This window comes from Mytilus trossulus, chromosome 8 (assembly GCF_036588685.1).
Source record: "Mytilus trossulus isolate FHL-02 chromosome 8, PNRI_Mtr1.1.1.hap1, whole genome shotgun sequence".
NCBI lineage: Eukaryota > Metazoa > Mollusca > Bivalvia > Mytilida > Mytilidae > Mytilus > Mytilus trossulus.
This window is the reverse complement of record NC_086380.1, coordinates 21,561,150-21,581,168: the sequence shown is the minus strand read 5'-3', so window position 1 is coordinate 21,581,168 and position 20,019 is coordinate 21,561,150. Positions and strand designations below refer to the sequence as shown.

General features: G+C 32.4%; 1 protein-coding gene across 1 annotated transcript; it reads right to left on the bottom strand.

The window, feature by feature from the left end:
* Positions 1-25: 25 nt before the first annotated feature.
* On the bottom strand, positions 26-19,962 carry LOC134680695 (beta-glucuronidase-like). The gene is made up of 12 exons (XM_063539857.1): positions 19,723-19,962; positions 18,061-18,237; positions 16,873-17,048; positions 16,186-16,328; positions 15,599-15,792; positions 14,493-14,633; positions 13,896-14,071; positions 10,302-10,451; positions 8,706-8,790; positions 7,667-7,843; positions 1,211-1,346; positions 26-211 (listed from the first exon to the last, which is right to left on the bottom strand). The coding sequence occupies exons 1-12, from the start codon at positions 19,912-19,914 to the stop codon at positions 84-86; spliced, it is 1,875 nt and encodes a 624-aa protein (XP_063395927.1). The 5' UTR covers positions 19,915-19,962; the 3' UTR covers positions 26-83.
* Positions 19,963-20,019: the final 57 nt, after the last annotated feature.

The following is a 20,019-nucleotide window of genomic DNA, read 5'->3' as shown; positions in this document are numbered from 1 at the left end:
ATTTTTCTTAATGTTGAGTATCAAATATATGTTAAGGACATTATAAACTTCTTTCATTAATTCAGTTCTAAAATATAAAAATTTCAATGAATAACTGATACAGTTTCGTTCATTATAGATTCATATCTTTTCTTTAACAGGTGTGCAGACATTTTTGGTTGTCTCTGCCTTGTAAACAGTCCTTTTCTGTTTCCTACCACTCTGGTTATATCTGTAAAACAAGGAACATAGTATTGAAATATAACTGTTGATCTTTTTTCATGGCACAAAACTTTAGTGGATTAAGGTGAAAATGTTTTTTTTTATGGTATTTTGTTTGTATCGATTTTCCAAAATCTGTATAAAAAGCCTATAGAAAATTTATACTCTGTTGAATAGTTGAAATACAAAAAAAATGGTACACCATGAATAAAATTGAATTTCCATGTGATGAAAATGAACTATCATAGATGTGCAAGTATCAGAAACTGATAGTAACACATCTAAAAACTGGTAATATCTCACATATTATATATGTTTACATACTCACATCATACAAGGATTTTATTTATTCCAGGGGCAGATGCAGCCATTTTAAAAAGGGGGTTCCCAAACCAGGATAAAGGGGGGGGGTTCCAACTATGTTCCCATTCCAATGCGTTGATAGGCTAAAAAAAAAAGGGAGGTTCCAATCCCCGGAACCCAACCCTCCCCCCTGGATCCGCCAATGTATTCCATATCCATTCTGATGTTTACACCTGTCAAGTCAACATAAAATTTGAGGTCAATATGATCAGCACACTTTCAGTCAAAATGTTATTGCTTTTACATTTAGTATAACCACACTTTATTTTCTTGACAATCCGCACTTCAACATAACTGAACATATATACCAGTGAATGTACAAATTACTGTCAATAATAAGAGTGAACATTAAAAATATGACTTTTACAATTGATGCTGTTGTGTTTAGTTTCCTCATCCTTGATCCCAAATCATTTTGACCGTGATTGGTCCAGATTGTCTTATTTATGACAACTAAACAGTTGGAATTAGAAAAAAATATTGTGACTGGCTAAAAATGTAGTTGTGACATCAATTATTGAAAGATGGCAATAATTTTTAAGTTGTCTGTCTTTCAAAGAAATATTGGATTTATTGCCCCTCCTTAGTATCCTTTTCCTCTCTCTTTTAAAGTGTTTAGATCTATAACCTATACTATGGACCATACCTTCTTTTGTCATAAAGTCAGCAAAGTTCCACACCATTTCTCCAACTAAGAATTTCTTCCTCATCTTATCAAACGCTGCATGATACTCCGAGAGAAATTCTACCTGATACTCTTCAGTAAACACAAAGGATGGACTCTAGAAAAGAGAGAAATTCTACTTGATACTCTTCAGTAAACACAAAGGATGGACTCTAGAAAAGAGAGAAATTCTACCTGATACTCTTCAGTAAACACAAAGGATGGACTCTAGAAAAGAGAGAAATTCTACCTGATACTCTTCAGTAAACACAAAGGATGGACTCTAGAAAAGAGAGAAATTCTACTTGATACTCTTCAGTAAACACAAAGGATGGACTCTAGAAAAGAGAGAAATTCTACTTGATACTCTTCAGTAAACACAAAGGATGGACTCTAGAAAAGAGAGAAATTCTACTTGATACTCTTCAGTAAACACAAAGGATGGACTCTAGAAAAGAGAGAAATTCTACTTGATACTCTTCAGTTAACACAAAGGATGGACTCTAGAAAAGAGAGAAATTCTACCTGATACTCTTCAGTAAACACAAAGGATGGACTCTAGAAAAGAGAGAAATTCTACTTGATACTCTTCAGTAAACACAAAGGATGGACTCTAGAAAAGAGAGAAATTCTACCTGATACTCTTCAGTAAACACAAAGGATGGACTCTAGAAAAGAGAGAAATTCTACCTGATACTCTTCAGTAAACACAAAGGATGGACTCTAGAAAAGAGAGAAATTCTACCTGATACTCTTCAGTAAACACAAAGGATGGACTCTAGAAAAGAGAGAAATTCTACCTGATACTCTTCAGTAAACACAAAGGATGGACTCTAGAAAAGAGAGAAATTCTACTTGATACTCTTCAGTAAACACAAAGGATGGACTCTAGAAAAGAGAGAAATTCTACTTGATACTCTTCAGTAAACACAAAGGATGGACTCTAGAAAAGAGAGAAATTCTACCTGATACTCTTCAGTAAACACAAAGGATGGACTCTAGAAAAGAGAGAAATTCTACCTGATACTCTTCAGTAAACACAAAGAATGGACTCTAGAAAAGAGAGAAATTCTACCTGATACTCTTCAGTAAACACAAAGGATGGACTCTAGAAAAGAGAGAAATTCTACTTGATACTCTTCAGTAAACACAAAGGATGGACTCTAGAAAAGAGAGAAATTCTACTTGATACTCTTCAGTAAACACAAAGGATGGACTCTAGAAAAGAGAGAAATTCTACTTGATACTCTTCAGTAAACACAAAGGATGGACTCTAGAAAAGAGAGAAATTCTACCTGATACTTTTCAGTAAACACAAAGGATGGACTCTAGAAAAGAGAGAAATTCTACTTGATACTTTTCAGTAAACACAAAGGATGGACTCTAGAAAAGAGAGAAATTCTACTTGATACTCTTCAGTAAACACAAAGGATGGACTCTAGAAAAGAGAGAAATTATACCTGATACTCTTCAGTAAACACAAAGGATGGACTCTAGAAAAGAGAGAAATTCTACCTGATACTCTTCAGTAAACACAAAGGATGGACTCTAGAAAAGAGAGAAATTCTACTTGATACTCTTCAGTAAACACAAAGGATGGACTCTAGAAAAGAGAGAAATTCTACTTGATACTCTTCAGTAAACACAAAGGATGGACTCTAGAAAAGAGAGAAATTCTACCTGATACTCTTCAGTAAACACAAAGGATGGACTCTAGAAAAGAGAGAAATTCTACCTGATACTCTTCAGTAAACACAAAGGATGGACTCTAGAAAAGAGAGAAATTCTACCTGATACTCTTCAGTAAACACAAAGGATGGACTCTAGAAAAGAGAGAAATTCTACTTGATACTCTTCAGTAAACACAAAGGATGGACTATAGAAAAGAGAGAAATTCTACTTGATACTCTTCAGTAAACACAAAGGATGGACTCTAGAAAAGAGAGAAATTCTACTTGATACTCTTCAGTAAACACAAAGGATGGACTCTAGAAAAGAGAGAAATTCTACCTGATACTCTTCAGTAAACACAAAGGATGGACTCTAGAAAAGAGAGAAATTCTACCTGATACTCTTCAGTAAACACAAAGGATGGACTCTAGAAAAGAGAGAAATTCTACTTGATACTCTTCAGTAAACACAAAGGATGGACTCTAGAAAAGAGAGAAATTCTACTTGATACTCTTCAGTAAACACAAAGGATGGACTCTAGAAAAGAGAGAAATTCTACTTGATACTCTTCAGTAAACACAAAGGATGGACTCTAGAAAAGAGAGAAATTCTACTTGATACTCTTCAGTAAACACAAAGGATGGACTCTAGAAAAGAGAGAAATTCTACCTGATACTCTTCAGTAAACACAAAGGATGGACTCTAGAAAAGAGAGAAATTCTACCTGATACTCTTCAGTAAACACAAAGGATTGACTCTAGAAAAGAGAGAAATTCTACTTGATACTCTTCAGTAAACACAAAGGATGGACTCTAGAAAAGAGAGAAATTCTACTTGATACTCTTCAGTAAACACAAAGGATGGACTCTAGAAAAGAGAGAAATTTTACTTGATACTCTTCAGTAAACACAAAGGATGGACTCTAGAAAAGAATACTGGCTCAATGTTTGTATTGCCAACTAATTATAAAATAATATCTAAGAGGGACCTGATTGGGGGTCTCATCATGATTTTTTTGTCAATCACAATTCACAGAAAATAAATTTCCAATATCACGGATCACGAAAATATCTATAAAAGAAATCTTAAGAAATACAGATCATGATAGCAAAAATGTGCCGATCACGAATAACAAAAATATCCCATCAGGCCCCTCATCTAAGAAAATGAGAAACAACAAAAAACTACTACATGTATTACAATTAATTAAATTCCGCGAGGTGAACCAACGCCTGTGAAATCGTTTTGGTAGAGTCCCTGAAGTGGATACCTTGGTATGCCAGGTTGTCTAATCATGCAAATGAATGCAATCCTTAAATAATAATTAAAATTGACAACAACACTTCAAAAGATCTGCAATTTTATTATCTATGTCTACATGTTTCACTGCAAGGCAGGCTTCATCAGGACAATTTTTATACAGAAATTGAGCCCCTGAAGTACTCAAAGTGGTGCATTGAATTTGACGTCGTCATGGTGAGAGAAACAATGAAAAGTGAAAGTAGCAATACAGAGTTATAAATAGATAAGATAAATATAGAAAATTAAAGTTTGTATACAATGTAACTTGAGTTCGTTTTACTATTATATGATACATGAAATTGTTCTAAAGGCTTGGCATCTAATAGGACAAACTTCCATGGTTCCTACCACTTCGCAAGGCTTCTCTTCCAACCTGGCCATAGTTGGAGGTTACTACTTCCGGGCGCCTCGGCAACAATAGGAAGATTATGATCGCCGCTGTGGATAATAAAATTGTCAAAAACTGTTCCTTGGTTAATTATTTGGTGACTCTATAATTTTTGGATCGTCTGCAATGCACCACTTTGAGTACTTCAGGGGCTCAATTTCTGTATAAAAATTGTCCTGATGAAGCCTGCCTTGCAGGCGAAACATGTAGACATAGATAATAAAATTGCAGATCTTTTGAAGTGTTGTTGTCAATTTTAATTATTATTTAAGGATTGCATTCATTTGCATGATTTGACAACCTGGCATACCAAGGTATCCACTTCAGGGACTCTACCAAAATGATTTCACAGGCGTTGGTTCACCTCGCGGAATTTAATTTATTATTTAATCGTGAACCCCTGCATCCAAAAGGAACCGCCAAGCTAACAGCGCCGATCTACAGGCCACCAGCATATACATGGACCAAGGAATATTCCATACTTACAACGAAATAACAACTGAATCAAGATGACCAAGATGTCCGATACCACCTATACATCTATAAATGATAGCAGATATAAATGATTGCAGAAGAAACGTACCACAGGCGCCGATCTTAAATGAACTAGGAATTCACAACTATATGCCATTATACAGACCAACTACTGCAGACGATCCAAAAATTATAGAGTCACCAAATAATTAACCAAGGAACAGTTTTTGACAATTTTATTATCCACAGCGGCGATCATAATCTTCCTATTGTTGCCGACGCGCCGGGAAGTAGTAACCTCCAACTATGGCCAGGTTGGAAGAGAAGCCTTGCGAAGTGGTAGGAACCATGGGAAGTTCGTCCTATTAGATGCCAAGCCTTTAGAACAATTTCATGTATCATATAATAGTAAAACGAACTCAAGTTACATTGTATACAAACTTTAATTTTCTATATTTATCTTATCTATTTATAACTCTGTATTGCTACTTTCACTTTTCATTGTTTCTCTCACCATGAGGACGTCAAATTCAATGCACCACTTTGAGTACTTCAGGGGCTCAATTTCTGTATAAATTTGTCCTGATGAAGCCTGCCTTGCAGACGAAACATGTAGATCTTTTGAAGTGTTGTTGTCAATTTTAATTAGTATTACAATTAAGTATAAATTTCCTTTATTCAGTGGCTTATTCTACTTTCTCATTGTTATTTTAAAGGCTGAAAAAAAGATAAATAGATCACTTCATTGGCATTTGTTTATCTACCCTTGAATTATATTCAATATACTAGTATACTATACTTGAGCTGATATTGGAAATCTTTTTGTTCTTCAGGAAGTCCACCCTATCTGCAGGGTCACAGCATTTAAAATGCATTATTAGAAATTTTATGTATTAGTTAAAAAACAGGAACTTGTATTTACACTATACATTTTAAAATGGATAAAAATACTAACTTATCAGTTGTTTGTAAATTTCTCAGAAATACTCTGTAATAATCCATTATTACTTTACCTAATGTAATCAAGTGTCAATATCAACTCTTTTTTCTGTTACTATTATTATACCTGATGTAATCCTGCTACGGTATCTGCTCCATATTCGGTTACAATTATTATACCTGATGTAATCCTGCTACCGTATCTGCTCCATATTATGTTACTATTATTATACCTGATGTAATCCTGCTACGGTATCTGCTCCATATTATGTTACTATAATTATACCTGATGTAATCCTGCTACGGTATCTACTCCATATTATGTTACTATTATTATACCTGATGTAATCCTGCTACGGTATCTGCTCCATATTATGTTACTATAATTATACCTGATGTAATCCTGCTACTGTATCTACTCCATATTCTGTTACTATTATTATACCTGATGTAATCCTGCTACTGTATCTGCTCCATATTATGTTACTATAATTATACCTGATGTAATCCTGCTACTGTATCTGCTCCATATTCGGTGACAATTATTATACCTGATGTAATCCTGCTACTGTATCTGCTCCATATTATGTTACTATAATTATACCTGATGTAATCCTGCTACTGTATCTGCTCCATATTCGGTGACAATTATTATACCTGATGTAATCCTGCTACTGTATCTGCTCCATATTCGGTGACAATTATTATACCTGATGTAATCCTGCTACTGTATCTGCTCCATATTCGGTGACAATTATTATACCTGATGTAATCCTGCTACTGTATCTGCTCCATATTCGGTTACAATTATTATACCTGATGTAATCCTGCTACGGTATCTGCTCCATATTATGTTACTATTATTATACCTGATGTAATCCTGCTACGGTATCTGCTCCATATTCGGTTACAATTATTATACCTGATGTAATCCTGCTACGGTATCTGCTCCATATTATGTTACTATTATTATACCTGATGTAATCCTGCGACGGTATCTGCTCCATATTCGGTTACAATTATTATACCTGATGTAATCCTGCTACGGTATCTGCTCCATATTATGTTACTATTATTATACCTGATGTAATCCTGCTACGGTATCTGCTCCATATTCGGTGACTATTATTATACCTGATGTAATCCTGCGACGGTATCTGCTCCATATTCGGTGACTATTATTATACCTGATGTAATCCTGCTACTGTATCTGCTCCATATTCGGTGACTATTATTATACCTGATGTAATCCTGCTACTGTATCTGCTCCATATTCTGTGACTATTATTATACCTGATGTAATCCTGCTACTGTATCTGCTCCATATTCGGTTACAATTATTATACCTGATGTAATCCTGCTACGGTATCTGCTCCATATTATGTTACTATTATTATACCTGATGTAATCCTGCTACGGTATCTGCTCCATATTCGGTGACTATTATTATACCTGATGTAATCCTGCGACGGTATCTGCTCCATATTCGGTGACTATTATTATACCTGATGTAATCCTGCTACTGTATCTGCTCCATATTCGGTGACTATTATTATACCTGATGTAATCCTGCTACTGTATCTGCTCCATATTCTGTGACTATTATTATACCTGATGTAATCCTGCTACGGTATCTGCTCCATATTCAGTGACTATTATTATACCTGATGTAATCCTGCTACGGTATCTGCTCCATATTCGGTGACTATTATTGGTATATTGTGATGCTCCCGCCATTTATTCATATCATACTCCACTTGTTTCTGTATAACCTCAGTATGGCCACAGTCATGATACCATGCAAAATATCTGTTTATACATAATATATCTACATACTTGGTCTGAAAAATAGGAATCATTCATTTAAAGTTTTATAAAGATTCAAATAATACCAATTGTTTTCTATCTAAAAATATAGTATGATTTAAATATACAATCATATTATATGTGATTTCATAATCATTATGTTGTTTATACTGCTCACAACTCATATAAATAAGAAAATATGGAATAATTGCCAACTTAAAACAACTATCCAATAGGGTAACCGGTTGAAATGACGAAGATCATGTTTGTTTTCAAAGAAACACATATTCTAGCTTTATATTGCCTGATTATAATATATCTGAGGATCTCTGACTTAACAAGTGTTACAATACTTCTCCACTTGAGACCCTTAAATGTTTAAAACATTTAAAGCCCAAGACTTGGCAAGCTTTTTAAATAATTAAATTTATCTGTTGAGAAAAAAAACCCATTGTAATACATGAGATAGTGGTTGAATCTGTTTTCTGATGGTTTTAATCCTTCCATTTCAAAGATTTGTGTAAATTGTGTTCTTTGTAGGTGATGTCATCAGACATTTTTGGTTGCCTATTTTCATGACTTCAAAATATTTTATTTTTAGGTGAAACCAAGAAAATTTGACGTCATAATTAAAATTCAACCAATCATTTGCTGAGAACAGATAATTTTAAAAAGATTTCTCATACAGATCAAGACATTCACGTTTGAATAGTTTTATACTAGTATTTTTGGGGCTCTTTATATAGCTTGCTGTTCGATGGGAGCTAAGGCTCCTTGTTGAAGACGTTATTTAGATAGAGAGTTGTTTCATTGGCACTCATACCACATATTCCTATATTTATGTAAAAATAGCACAAAAGTTAAAGAAAATTATTTTATTACTTATACAATACCTACAGCATAGTCACCTTCAGGTCCAACAGCTGCTACAAATGTAACCGGTCTTGTTGGATCTAAAGTCTTTGTGTGCATAATAACAGATCTACAAATAATGACATTATTTATTACTTCCAGAGCAAAAGGAAATGTATCCAAATACCTGCTGTGTAAGAGTAAAACACTCATGGTCCAGTCAAACTGACCAGAGCAAAAGGAAATGTATCCAAATACCTGCTGTGTAACAGAAAATGTGTTAGTTCTAATTTATAGAATTTAGCCCCAAATATACACAGAAAAAAGTCTCATAAAATCTTACAATTTCTAATTTTCTAAGGAAATTACCTTGGAAAAGGGAGATAACTCTGCAAAAATTAGGGTTTTTGTTAGTCAGTTTTTGGTTGATTTCTGAAAATTCATGTAAAATATGATACTTTAATGCGTTTATAAGTTTGTATTTGACTTCATTATATAATCTTCTGCTCATGAAATGTACAAAACGGAAGTGTTATGGGTATTTATTTTTTTTGCATTTTTTTATTTAATTAAGACTTCCAAATTTATGGCTTTGTGACCATTTTGAAAAAGTAATTTGAATATTTGGTATTGTTTAGATCAGTAAATAATATTTGTTCAGCTTCTAACTTGTTTGAAGATAATGTAAACCACAAAAAGAAGAATAACTTAATTGTTTTTTATTAAATTTGAGATTTGTTACCTTGACATGTTAAAAAATCTAGAAAATGGTCAACTAATGAATTACGAAATCTAGGTAGTAGCTTGATAAAAGATATGAAAACACCTTCAAAGTGGTTTGCTATACTTTAAAGAGAGCTAAATTATCAAGAATCAATACAAAAAAGTCATTCTGTTGAATAGAAGCAGTAAAATTATAATTTTGTATCAATCTTTATTGATATTTGTGCCTTTTTTGGCAGAGTTATCTCCCATTTCAAAGCAAATCTCCTTAGGGAATTTTAAAATCAACAATTTTTATTTTTCCTCAAGTTAGAATTTGTTGGACTTTTTTCTGTGTATATTAGAGGTTTATTACTAAAGATTAAAAATAAAAAATATTCAGTTGCAATAACTTCAAGGTTAGGGTCAATTTATGCCAGATTGACTAGACTATTTTGTAAATCTATGACATTGTCAAATGAGTAATGTCACTTTTAGACAATTTTAAATATGATATATTTGGAATTAGAGTTATTTTTTGGTTGTTGTGTTTGATTGGAAAAGTGGTCATGACATTTCAATGCTATTTAGTGATCACCAGTACTCTAACTGATGTAAAATAAATAGGGACAATCGCTTGTTTTGAATACAAAAGAGTTTTATTAATGTGAATAGTGGGACTATTATCATGATTATATACTGTAAATTCAGAATTTATTGCAAGGTTTTTATTATTGCAAAAAATGCGAAAGGGTTTTAATCGCAATAATTTTAACTCGCATTTGGAAATTTTTTGTATGAGTTAAACAGGATTTTTCTCAATATCGCAAAAATTAAAATCGCATTTTAGTCTTAAATGACAAAATCGCAATGATAAATACACACAATAATTTCTGAATTTACAGTATGTAAATTTATCAAATTATATTTGTAACTCACTTGAAGTAATGCTCTGCCTGTGGTACTGTGACCAGTGGTTCGTTGGATACTGACCAGATAATTACCGCTGGTCTATTTTTATCTCGTCTGACCATTTCATTCATAACTTCTAAATGATGTGTTAGTGAGGCATTCCCAAAATTAGCAACACTGAAATGAGAATTAGATTCTGAAATAAACTTTTTATGTATTCAGATTTGGTTGATTCAAGGGAATCACTGACACATGACTGGATCCCCCATTGTTATTTATGTAAAAGAAAAATATGTAAACAATTCATTAGCTTATAATCAAATAAGAATAATGTTCTCAAATATTTGTTCACCTTATGTACTATAAAAGATAAATACATGTACTGTGGATTCATTTATTTTGGTGGGTTCCAATCTTTCGTGAATTGAAGAAAAATATGTTTTTGTGAACATATTAAGCTTCAGTAGTTTTGCCAAAGTTAACATAGAAGACTTAAGAAAATTTGCAATAAATTTTAAAATAAACTTATTCATTATTGCGTTCTTGTATCAAGTTCAGTATCACAAACACGAAAGGCAATATGATTGTTTATTGCATAGCAATATTATATTTCCCACAGAAAGTAACCAAAAGTTAGCGTGCAATAAATTCCAATGTTGCACTAGTGCAATAAATCTTCAAATTCATGACGTCATGACAACAAAATCTTATTTTAAACTAATTTTTACTTTCAAATATTGTATTGCTATACAATAAAAGGGTTATTGCATGAATATTGGGGAATATTGTCCCTCGTAGAACATATATTGCACTTGCAATCTCATGCAATATACAATTCTACTCGGGACAATATTCCCCAATATTCATGCATTAACCCTTAATAGTATTATATAGAGGTACAGACTCAAATATATCTTAGTGTGTGAAAAAAACATCTTTAACCCAGTACTATATGACACTGAAAAAGAGAGACAAAGATACCAAATTCATAAGTTGAAAATAAACTGACAACACCATGGCTAAAAAAGAAAACTACAAACAAACAAATAATATTACACAAACTACAACATACACAAATAAATACTGAGCTACAGGAAAGAAGGAACATCAATGAAAGATATTGCATTGATGAAAGATTATCAGTTAGCTTCCAGTCTATGACATCACTTTTACAAGGTTCTCAATATAACACAAATATTTATAAAGCGTGCAGTAAGGGTATATACATACAAGGTTATTCTTGCACCTGGGCTCTCGTCAATAACTGCTACCAGTTGTTGATCACACTGGTCCATGATTCCCCCTCCCACCCCCTTTCTATGCAGGAGGGGTATATATACATACAAGGTTATTCCTGCACCTGGGCTCTCGTCAATAACTGCTACCCCTTGTTGATCACACTGGTCCATGATTCCCCCCCTCCAACCCCTTTTCTATGCAGTAGGGGTATATATACAAACGAGGTTATTCCTGCACCAGGGCTCTCGTCAATAACTGCTACCCCTTGTTGATCACACTGGTCCATGATTCCCCCCTCCCACCCCCTTTTTATGCAGTAAGGGTATATATGGACCATAATTTGCTATTGGGCTCGTTTCCTATAACTATAGAAAAGTGATAAAAATGTGTATTACTGTAAGAAAAGTCGTAACTACATCTAAAGAAGCCTTTATTTTTATCAACATACAAGTGTATGCTACTCTTCCCTAGAAAAAAAATTGAAATTAACAAATTTCAAAGATTATACGGCCGTATTTTTGTGTCGTTTCTCGCGTTACTTTCCACTTCCGAAGTGCATAACGCTGACTGATTTATAGATAATCGTCACCGGCAGATTTGTAACTTTTGCTTTCAAATATTAAAGAACATCGACCAATAAGAATAGTCTAAAGAAAATGCAGAGAATTATAAGTATTTCTGTAGCAGGTGTAAGAACAGTTGCGTGACTTTGGAGTCCGATTTCGTAATGCAAATTTTAGATGATGTAATCTGCTTTGTTGTAATAGAATTCTTTATAACAATATGCAAATATGAACTCTCGCGAGATGTTCAAACAGGTAAATCAGAGAGGATTTACATTCTATTTCTGTTCTTCGTAATAATTAAGTTAGAAAATGGCGTTATCGTTATGCGTTACATTTCACACGAAAAAGAAGTTATTTCCTTTTTTTCAATTTAAATTGTTTGTCTATTCATTTCCGGTCATACGTGAAACATGTGACTAACATGTAACTAAGCCATTACGGCTGGATGTACGAAATACTAGGTCTAAACATTGTTTTGGTTTCCAACGGGATGTTAGCAAACATAATCTGTAGACTTGTTTCGTCTTGTTTAAAAGAGGAAAATACAATTGTCAAAGAGATTGCGCCGGTGGTCTGTTATTTTTCCTATGTGCATAATGTTACATACGATCCTGTGTGAAAATTAATGCCCAATGACTTGACAAAATCGATTTCAGATTTGACAGACGTTAGAACACACTCCGTTTCCCGATAATGATGTGAGGAGTCCTTGGAAAAATCAATCGAAATTACGTCTCTTATCATTGTACCAATGCTTGTTGGATTGATTTAACTTCAGCAGTAAAGATTACTGGATATTTTAGGTGAATAAAGATAATTAAATAAAAAATACATGTTACTATACCGTTACACTTGGAATGTATAAAGTTAGCATCTTTGTCACAATTTTTAATTATTATTTTTTATTCATGTTCTGCAAACACTTATCAGAAACGCAATAAACTTGTCAAAGGAGAAGTAAACTTTTACCATGCATGACTTGAAAGGAAGTACTTTATTGATTTTAGCCCACTAAAGTAGGTTAAAATGTGGAAACCATGTAGATGGTGTACAGGTCACAAGTATCACATTGTGCCTATTTTAAAGATTTGAATTCCAAGTTAAAAGTTTTTTTCTTTACTGGATTTAAAGAATGTTACATTGCCTATGATATGGAATAAATTGTATATAACTGGAATTTCAAAACCAAATATAAACACATTTTTTTGGCTTAAACATCAAGATACAACGATTATGGTATCCTGTATCAATGAAGAAAAAATGGAAATTTCTGAATAAATTGTACTAATTGTTTTCAAAACAAGCACATATTTAGGAGTTTTATAATACTGTTACATTAAAGATGGATTTTAAGAAAAAGTATACTGTTCAGATTATTTTAAGCAGATTTTGCATTAAAATAAAACTTAAAAAATGCTTTCGGTTTCTTATGGTTTCCTGTTGCGTTTAAAAAAAACTTTAATTTAACATTGAAAATAGATTTTAAATATTAACATGAAGCAAGTAACACTAGTAATGGTGTTCATTTATGTCTTATGAAATATATTGGGCAAAATAAAGAAAATAAAGATTGGTTTCCTGTTTGGTTACCTGTCACATAAACGGTGAATCAAAATGTTTTAATTTTTTCTTGAAAAACTCAATTGTTCCATTAATACCATTCTAACACCAACACAACCCACAGAATAAAAGTTAAAGTTTTAGAACTTATAAAAAAGGAAACCAAAAGAAACCAAAGGCTGAATACCAAATTATGGTCCATATACATGATTTCCTCCCCCCACCCCCTTTCTATGCAGTACTGGTATATACATACGAGGTTATTCCTACACCAGGGCTCTCGTCAATAACTGCTATCCCTTGTTGATCACACTGGTCCATGATTTCCTCAGCATAAGGGTAATGTGAGGTCCGTATACAGGTAGCACCTAACCACTTCAGTAAGTTGAAATCTTTGGCTATCAGAGCATAATCTAGCCCTTTACCTCTTATCTAGAACATAAAAAAAAATCCTGAAATACTTTGTAATGAAAATATTGTTTAATTTTTTTTCAGTTAGTGGCCTTGATTTACTGTATAGGTTCCAACTAGTGCATTACAGTAAAGTTTTTTTATTAACCTGAACCCTCAAAATAATCATCACTATTCATTACCCTAACACTGGCCCTAGCCATTAAACCTAAACATAGATGAAACCTACCTCTTAATTACAGGGTCCCTTGAATCCAACCAAAACAGCAAAAATCAATAAATAACATTTGTTAATGACACAAATAATGTAACACTATACAGTGAAATAAGGAGAAGTGTTATTTGATTTCTCCTGAATTTTACTTACATTTATATACAAGATATAATAATCTTTCTTAAAATCTGAATAAAGGAAGTTTATAAATAAATTTAATAGTCTTACATCAGAATCTTCATGTTTTGGTACACCATGACAATAAAATGGTTTGTTGTTAATCAGTAGTTGTGTACTTGTGACCTTGACAGTCCTAACACCAAATGGCTGTCTATATACATCTATACCTGCATCAGATGTCATTGTCACCTAGAAACAAACAGGTCATATCATTGTAGGTATTATAAAATGGTCAAAAAAAATAAATATAAAGAACTCAACATCTATCTCATACGGTATCTAGGGGATAGTTGTTTTATTAACAATCAAACCAAATCTCCTTATCTTCTATCGAAATAGATTTATGGGCTTTGCTCATTGTTAAAGGCTGTACAGTGACCTATAGTTGTTAATTTCTGTGTCATTTTGGTCTTATGTGGAGAGTTGTCTCATTGACAATCATACCACATCTTCTTTTTTTATATTAGCTATACAAAAGTTAATTATCAATTAAAAAACATCTATAATTGTAAATTCAGAAATTATTGCGTGAATTTATTATTGGGATTTTCTCATTTAAGACTAAAATGCAATTTTAATTTTTGTGATACTGTATTGAGAAAAATCCTGTTTAATTCATACAAAAAAAAATGTATGTTCAAATTATTGCGATTATAAATGTTGCGCATTTTTTCGCAATAATAAAACATCCCAATAATTTCAGATTTTTCAGTATTTTTTACATATCTTTTAGGATTTGATGTTACATTAACTGCTATTAGCTACACTCAATAGTTTAAAGAATTTACCTTCAATAGAGAGTTTAACTTTGTCTGGCACATAATTGATTGCCTTTCTAGAGACTGGAACTTTTTAGTTAGTTATCTTCCTTTTTGGCATATGCATGTTGCTTACAAAAAATTGCCAAATTAAATGTTTACCTATTTCCCAATTTGTTGAGAGAAGTTAATTTTGAAGTTGCTATTAGAAAAAGGTACCTGTTTTTTGTAGAAGATTGCTGAATGTTGATGTTGTTTTTTTTTAACATACATGTACCCAGGTATGTACTGGTAATTACTACAACAAAATTATTCTAGGTCTTTAAACAATATATTCATGTTGTGTATCTAAATGTTTCATTGAAAATTTGGATCCTCTCTTATTTTCACAATTACCTTTAATGAATACATATAAGCTGTTGGTTTTTTACTCATACCAAATGGCCACCATAGGTTAACATTGTGTATAATCATCTGTCCGTTCTGTTTAATACTTGTAGCAACAGAGACGCCGTCTGCATCAAGAACTTCCACTTTAATAGTGGTGTTATTTGATGGTCCTCCTCCAACAATTACATAATCAACAATACCTGTACATAAAATAATTATCAATTTTGTATCAATTTGGCAATCTTAATAATCAGATAATATATACTGTGGATTGATTCATTTTCATGAGTACCTATTGTTTTGGATTGATGAAAAATTGTATTTTGATAGATATTTGATGGATTTGTCAAAATCTGCATACAAGCCAATGGATAATTGGCACTTTGTTGAGCATCTAAGTTCATGATTTACCTATACACACCGATTCTAGAAAAAATGGATTCACATGATTGGACCAAGACTATTAATGAATCCATAATGGTAACATAAATAAATTTTAGAACTTTGCCTAAAATTTGATCTTTTAAATCTTAACAGTTTGGTTTTTTTACAATTTTAAAACACATTAATGTGCTTGTTTTGTATTAAATTACCATCAGATCCTTTCACATTTGTTACTATGGTGATATCATCAATATAATGAGTGGGTGTTGTATACAGTTTGACAGAGCGATGAATACCAGCATAGTTAAAGAAATCAAAAGAGATATCTTGAACAAAATAGCCTGGTGGATATCTACAATAGAAGCATTAGTTTGTCTTGAAATGTATTTGATGTCGATAAAAAAAACTTTATAATTCCTCTATAAAACCATTGACACTGAAATCGTTCTATTTGAGAGGTCAAAATGTGTTGACTATATTTTTTCTGGCAGAATGATTATGAGATCACACAAGAGAAGATGGATAAAGACTTATCTTAAATACTGGAAAAAGTTTACACTGGACATACTGTTCATCAAGAAGATTAAATTCCTTTGCAAATACAGACAAAGAAGTACATTGTAGCAGACTATGACCCAGGTTAGGGGAGGTCTGAGTGGTTTTTTTAATTGTTTCATATTTTCATGTCAAGGAATTTTAGTCAGCATAGGTTTTTCTCATTCATGTCATTGTTGAAGTGCATTTGGATGCTTGTAATTGCTTTTTTTTTAACGCAGATTTATAGTTTTCTCATTGGAAATCATAAAACAGCTTCTTATTTTTATAGTGTTGCCTCCATCAATATATCTTTGTGTTAACAGACCACTGCTCAAAACAGGTCGAGTTATAAGACTAACCTATTTGTATCTTTCATATAATGGATTGACCCTGGAGGCAGAGTGCTGGGTGTTAGAGTATTGTTAACTGCCACAGTAAGTCTATTAGCTCCAATAGCATTCAAGGAGGACTTGAGTTGTACTTCAAAAGGAAGATGACCTCCAACATGCATTAAAACCTCTTGAGAATTTACCCACTGAAAAAAGAAAGTGAATGCATGAAGAAAATGTAAAAAAGAAAAAAAAATCTATTAGCACACACAACAGAATTAACAAATCTATTACATTGTTACTTTTTATGCATTTTCTACAACAAAAATGCACAAACATCAATATTGAGGAATGAATATCATTTCCCTATGTGATTTTTTTTTGTATGGAGAAGGAGGGGGGTAAAGGGCAGATTTAGGCCTCAAACTTCAGTTTCATCTGCAAGAGATTTAGGACACTTTCAATTAGTTTTTGTTAAAGATTTTAACAGATTGAGTCATTTAAAACGCTTAAATGCAAGCTTAAATATAAAAATCTATCAAATATGACATAATATGTCACTTTTCAGATGGTTTTTGTCAAAAATGAAACTGGCCACATTCTTGTTCATCTTCAACCTTTATATATGTTATGTATTATCATCAAATACAAATTACATTTCAATACTAAGAATGAACACAAATGTGGCCAATTTCGATTTAAGATGGAAACCGTCTAAAATTTAACTGAAATGCTAAAATTGTGAAGAATTCAGTAATTTAGCATGACTGAATGATGCTAGTTCACGATATATATGTCTATTGAATTGTCAAAAACAGCTCATATGTATGTAACAGAAGTATTCTACTTTCCAATAAACATGATAAAGAGCTAAAATTTTACATTCAACATTGTTCAAACACTGTTGTAAAACTGCAATATTTTGAGGCCAAAAAGGAGTCTTACTGGACCTACTCCTTTTCATTAGACATGTTAGATATAGAAATACATTTGATTAAATTCTGTATTAGCTTATATTGTATATTTCAATTTGATTTCCTAAAGTTTAAAAGACTTTTAAATTGATCATGTTGATGAATATGAATGAAACATGTTAAAGTCTGGCACATATCTTTATTTTTCCTTTGATGTTTGATAAACTTAAGCACACAGATCTGCCACAAAATGTAAATAAATTATGTTGCACATGTTAGCAAATTTTGAACTTTATTAACCTACCACAATAGTGTTATAATGAGCACTATCAAATCTTAGTACAACACGTTTCTGTTGCCATTCTACTGGAACAAAGAACTCTGTCTCGTACCAGACCCAACCAATAAAATCTCTCAACTTTTTATCTTGTGTTATATCATTATAACTGGCTGGTACAGGCATAGGAATCACATCTCCTGTCTGTTGTAAAAAATAGATTATTGAAATATCTACTTGTGTATCTATACCACTTTAAATATAGGGATAAAAAAATCAATAAACAAGATGAAAAAATATACTTTTTTGTTCTGAAATTTGCCATATATATGATGTATGATACATAATCTATACTTTGTTACACAAAAAAAACATATTTGTTTCCTATGACATCTTTGGAAAAAATAGGGTAGGTATATATGAATCCGGGTCCGTTCGCACCCATTCACCCACTCATGTTCGCCCCCTTTCACTTTCACACCCTACATGTTCTCACCCTACATGTTCGCGCCCAATTTTAATTGATTTTGTGTTGAATAACTTTGTAATCAAGTTTTGGCAAGTGTATTCTTATAAGTATAATTGTTGTCATTTTCTCAAAATAAAGTGAGAATTAAAGCATTTGTGTTGAATAAATCTTAATCAAATTTTCGATAGAAAAAAAAAAAATCCTTTCTAAATAAAGTGGAATTCTGGTAATGTTTTATTTTGTGTTGAATAACTCATCATGTTTTGGTTAGTTTATTGCTTTAACTTTGTTTCATTGACTTGTTTCAAAATGAAGCGAGATTCTGACTATACTTTTCTTTTGTGTGTTGAATAAATTTTATCATGTTTTGGTCATAATAATTTGTATTGCTATATTTCATTGTTTCAGATCAAAGGGACCAAGCTGTTAAAAACAATTATCTTTTGTGTTTTTCAAAATCTGCAATGTTTCAGGCATACCAAGCTATAAATACATTCAGTATTTACACCAAAGCAATATATCAAAATTATCTAAAACAATCATCATGATTTTCAACTTATTCAACTGGAATTTGAATTGAAATTAGGCGTGAACATGTAGAGTGCGAACGGGCCTTGGGTGCCAACTTGCGAGGTGCGAACGTGTAGGGTGTGAAACATACCTGATACCGGTACATTGTATATAGGTAGGGAAAATTTTTATATTTAATCTTTTTTGGCGGGAAACCATATTGTATTCATACTTGAAAATATGAATGCACCCAAGAGTTTGTTGACTATAGAGTACAATTTATACTTATCAAATTATCTATCCTTCAATGCAATCAACCTTAAAAGTTTCTAATGTATACTAAATACAGCTGTACAGAGTGGGTCTCATTGGGGTCTAAGCATGGTGAGGGATTGCGGATTTTTTGTAGGCGTGACACGCCGTGAAAACGGGAAATGAGGTCTTGCAGGACCCGGGAAATGACATAAAAATGAGAATTGCTTACGTACATAGTGTAAGCGGGATACGGGAATCTGACAAAACAGTGAGCGGGATCCGGGATCGGAAACCCCCAATGAGATCCCCTATAGATAACATTAAGCCATATTTTTTTATATAATATAGTATACATGTATTGTAAATAGAAAACTTCTATTTATGATACTGCAGCTGTAACTTTATTTTCTTTTTAAAAAGTATCCTTATTCTATAAATGTAAACATGCTATACACCTGTGACAGTGGCTGTGTGTACCACTTTTTCAAGAAACCTTCATTTCTTGAAGGAGATATGTCAGCTCTAAATTTCCACATGCCATTGATTTCAATTATAGTACGAGTTTCTGAAAACCTCGGGTACAACATTCCCGATGCATCAACATTGTTAATAATTAATAAAGCAAAAAGATAGATTTGCGTCGGCATTTCTCAAATTTTCTTCAGTCATGTGATATATTTTTACAAAATCATGTGCACGGTACTACTAAAATATGTCTGATTACCGACAAATGAGTTTTGAAGAATGGACGA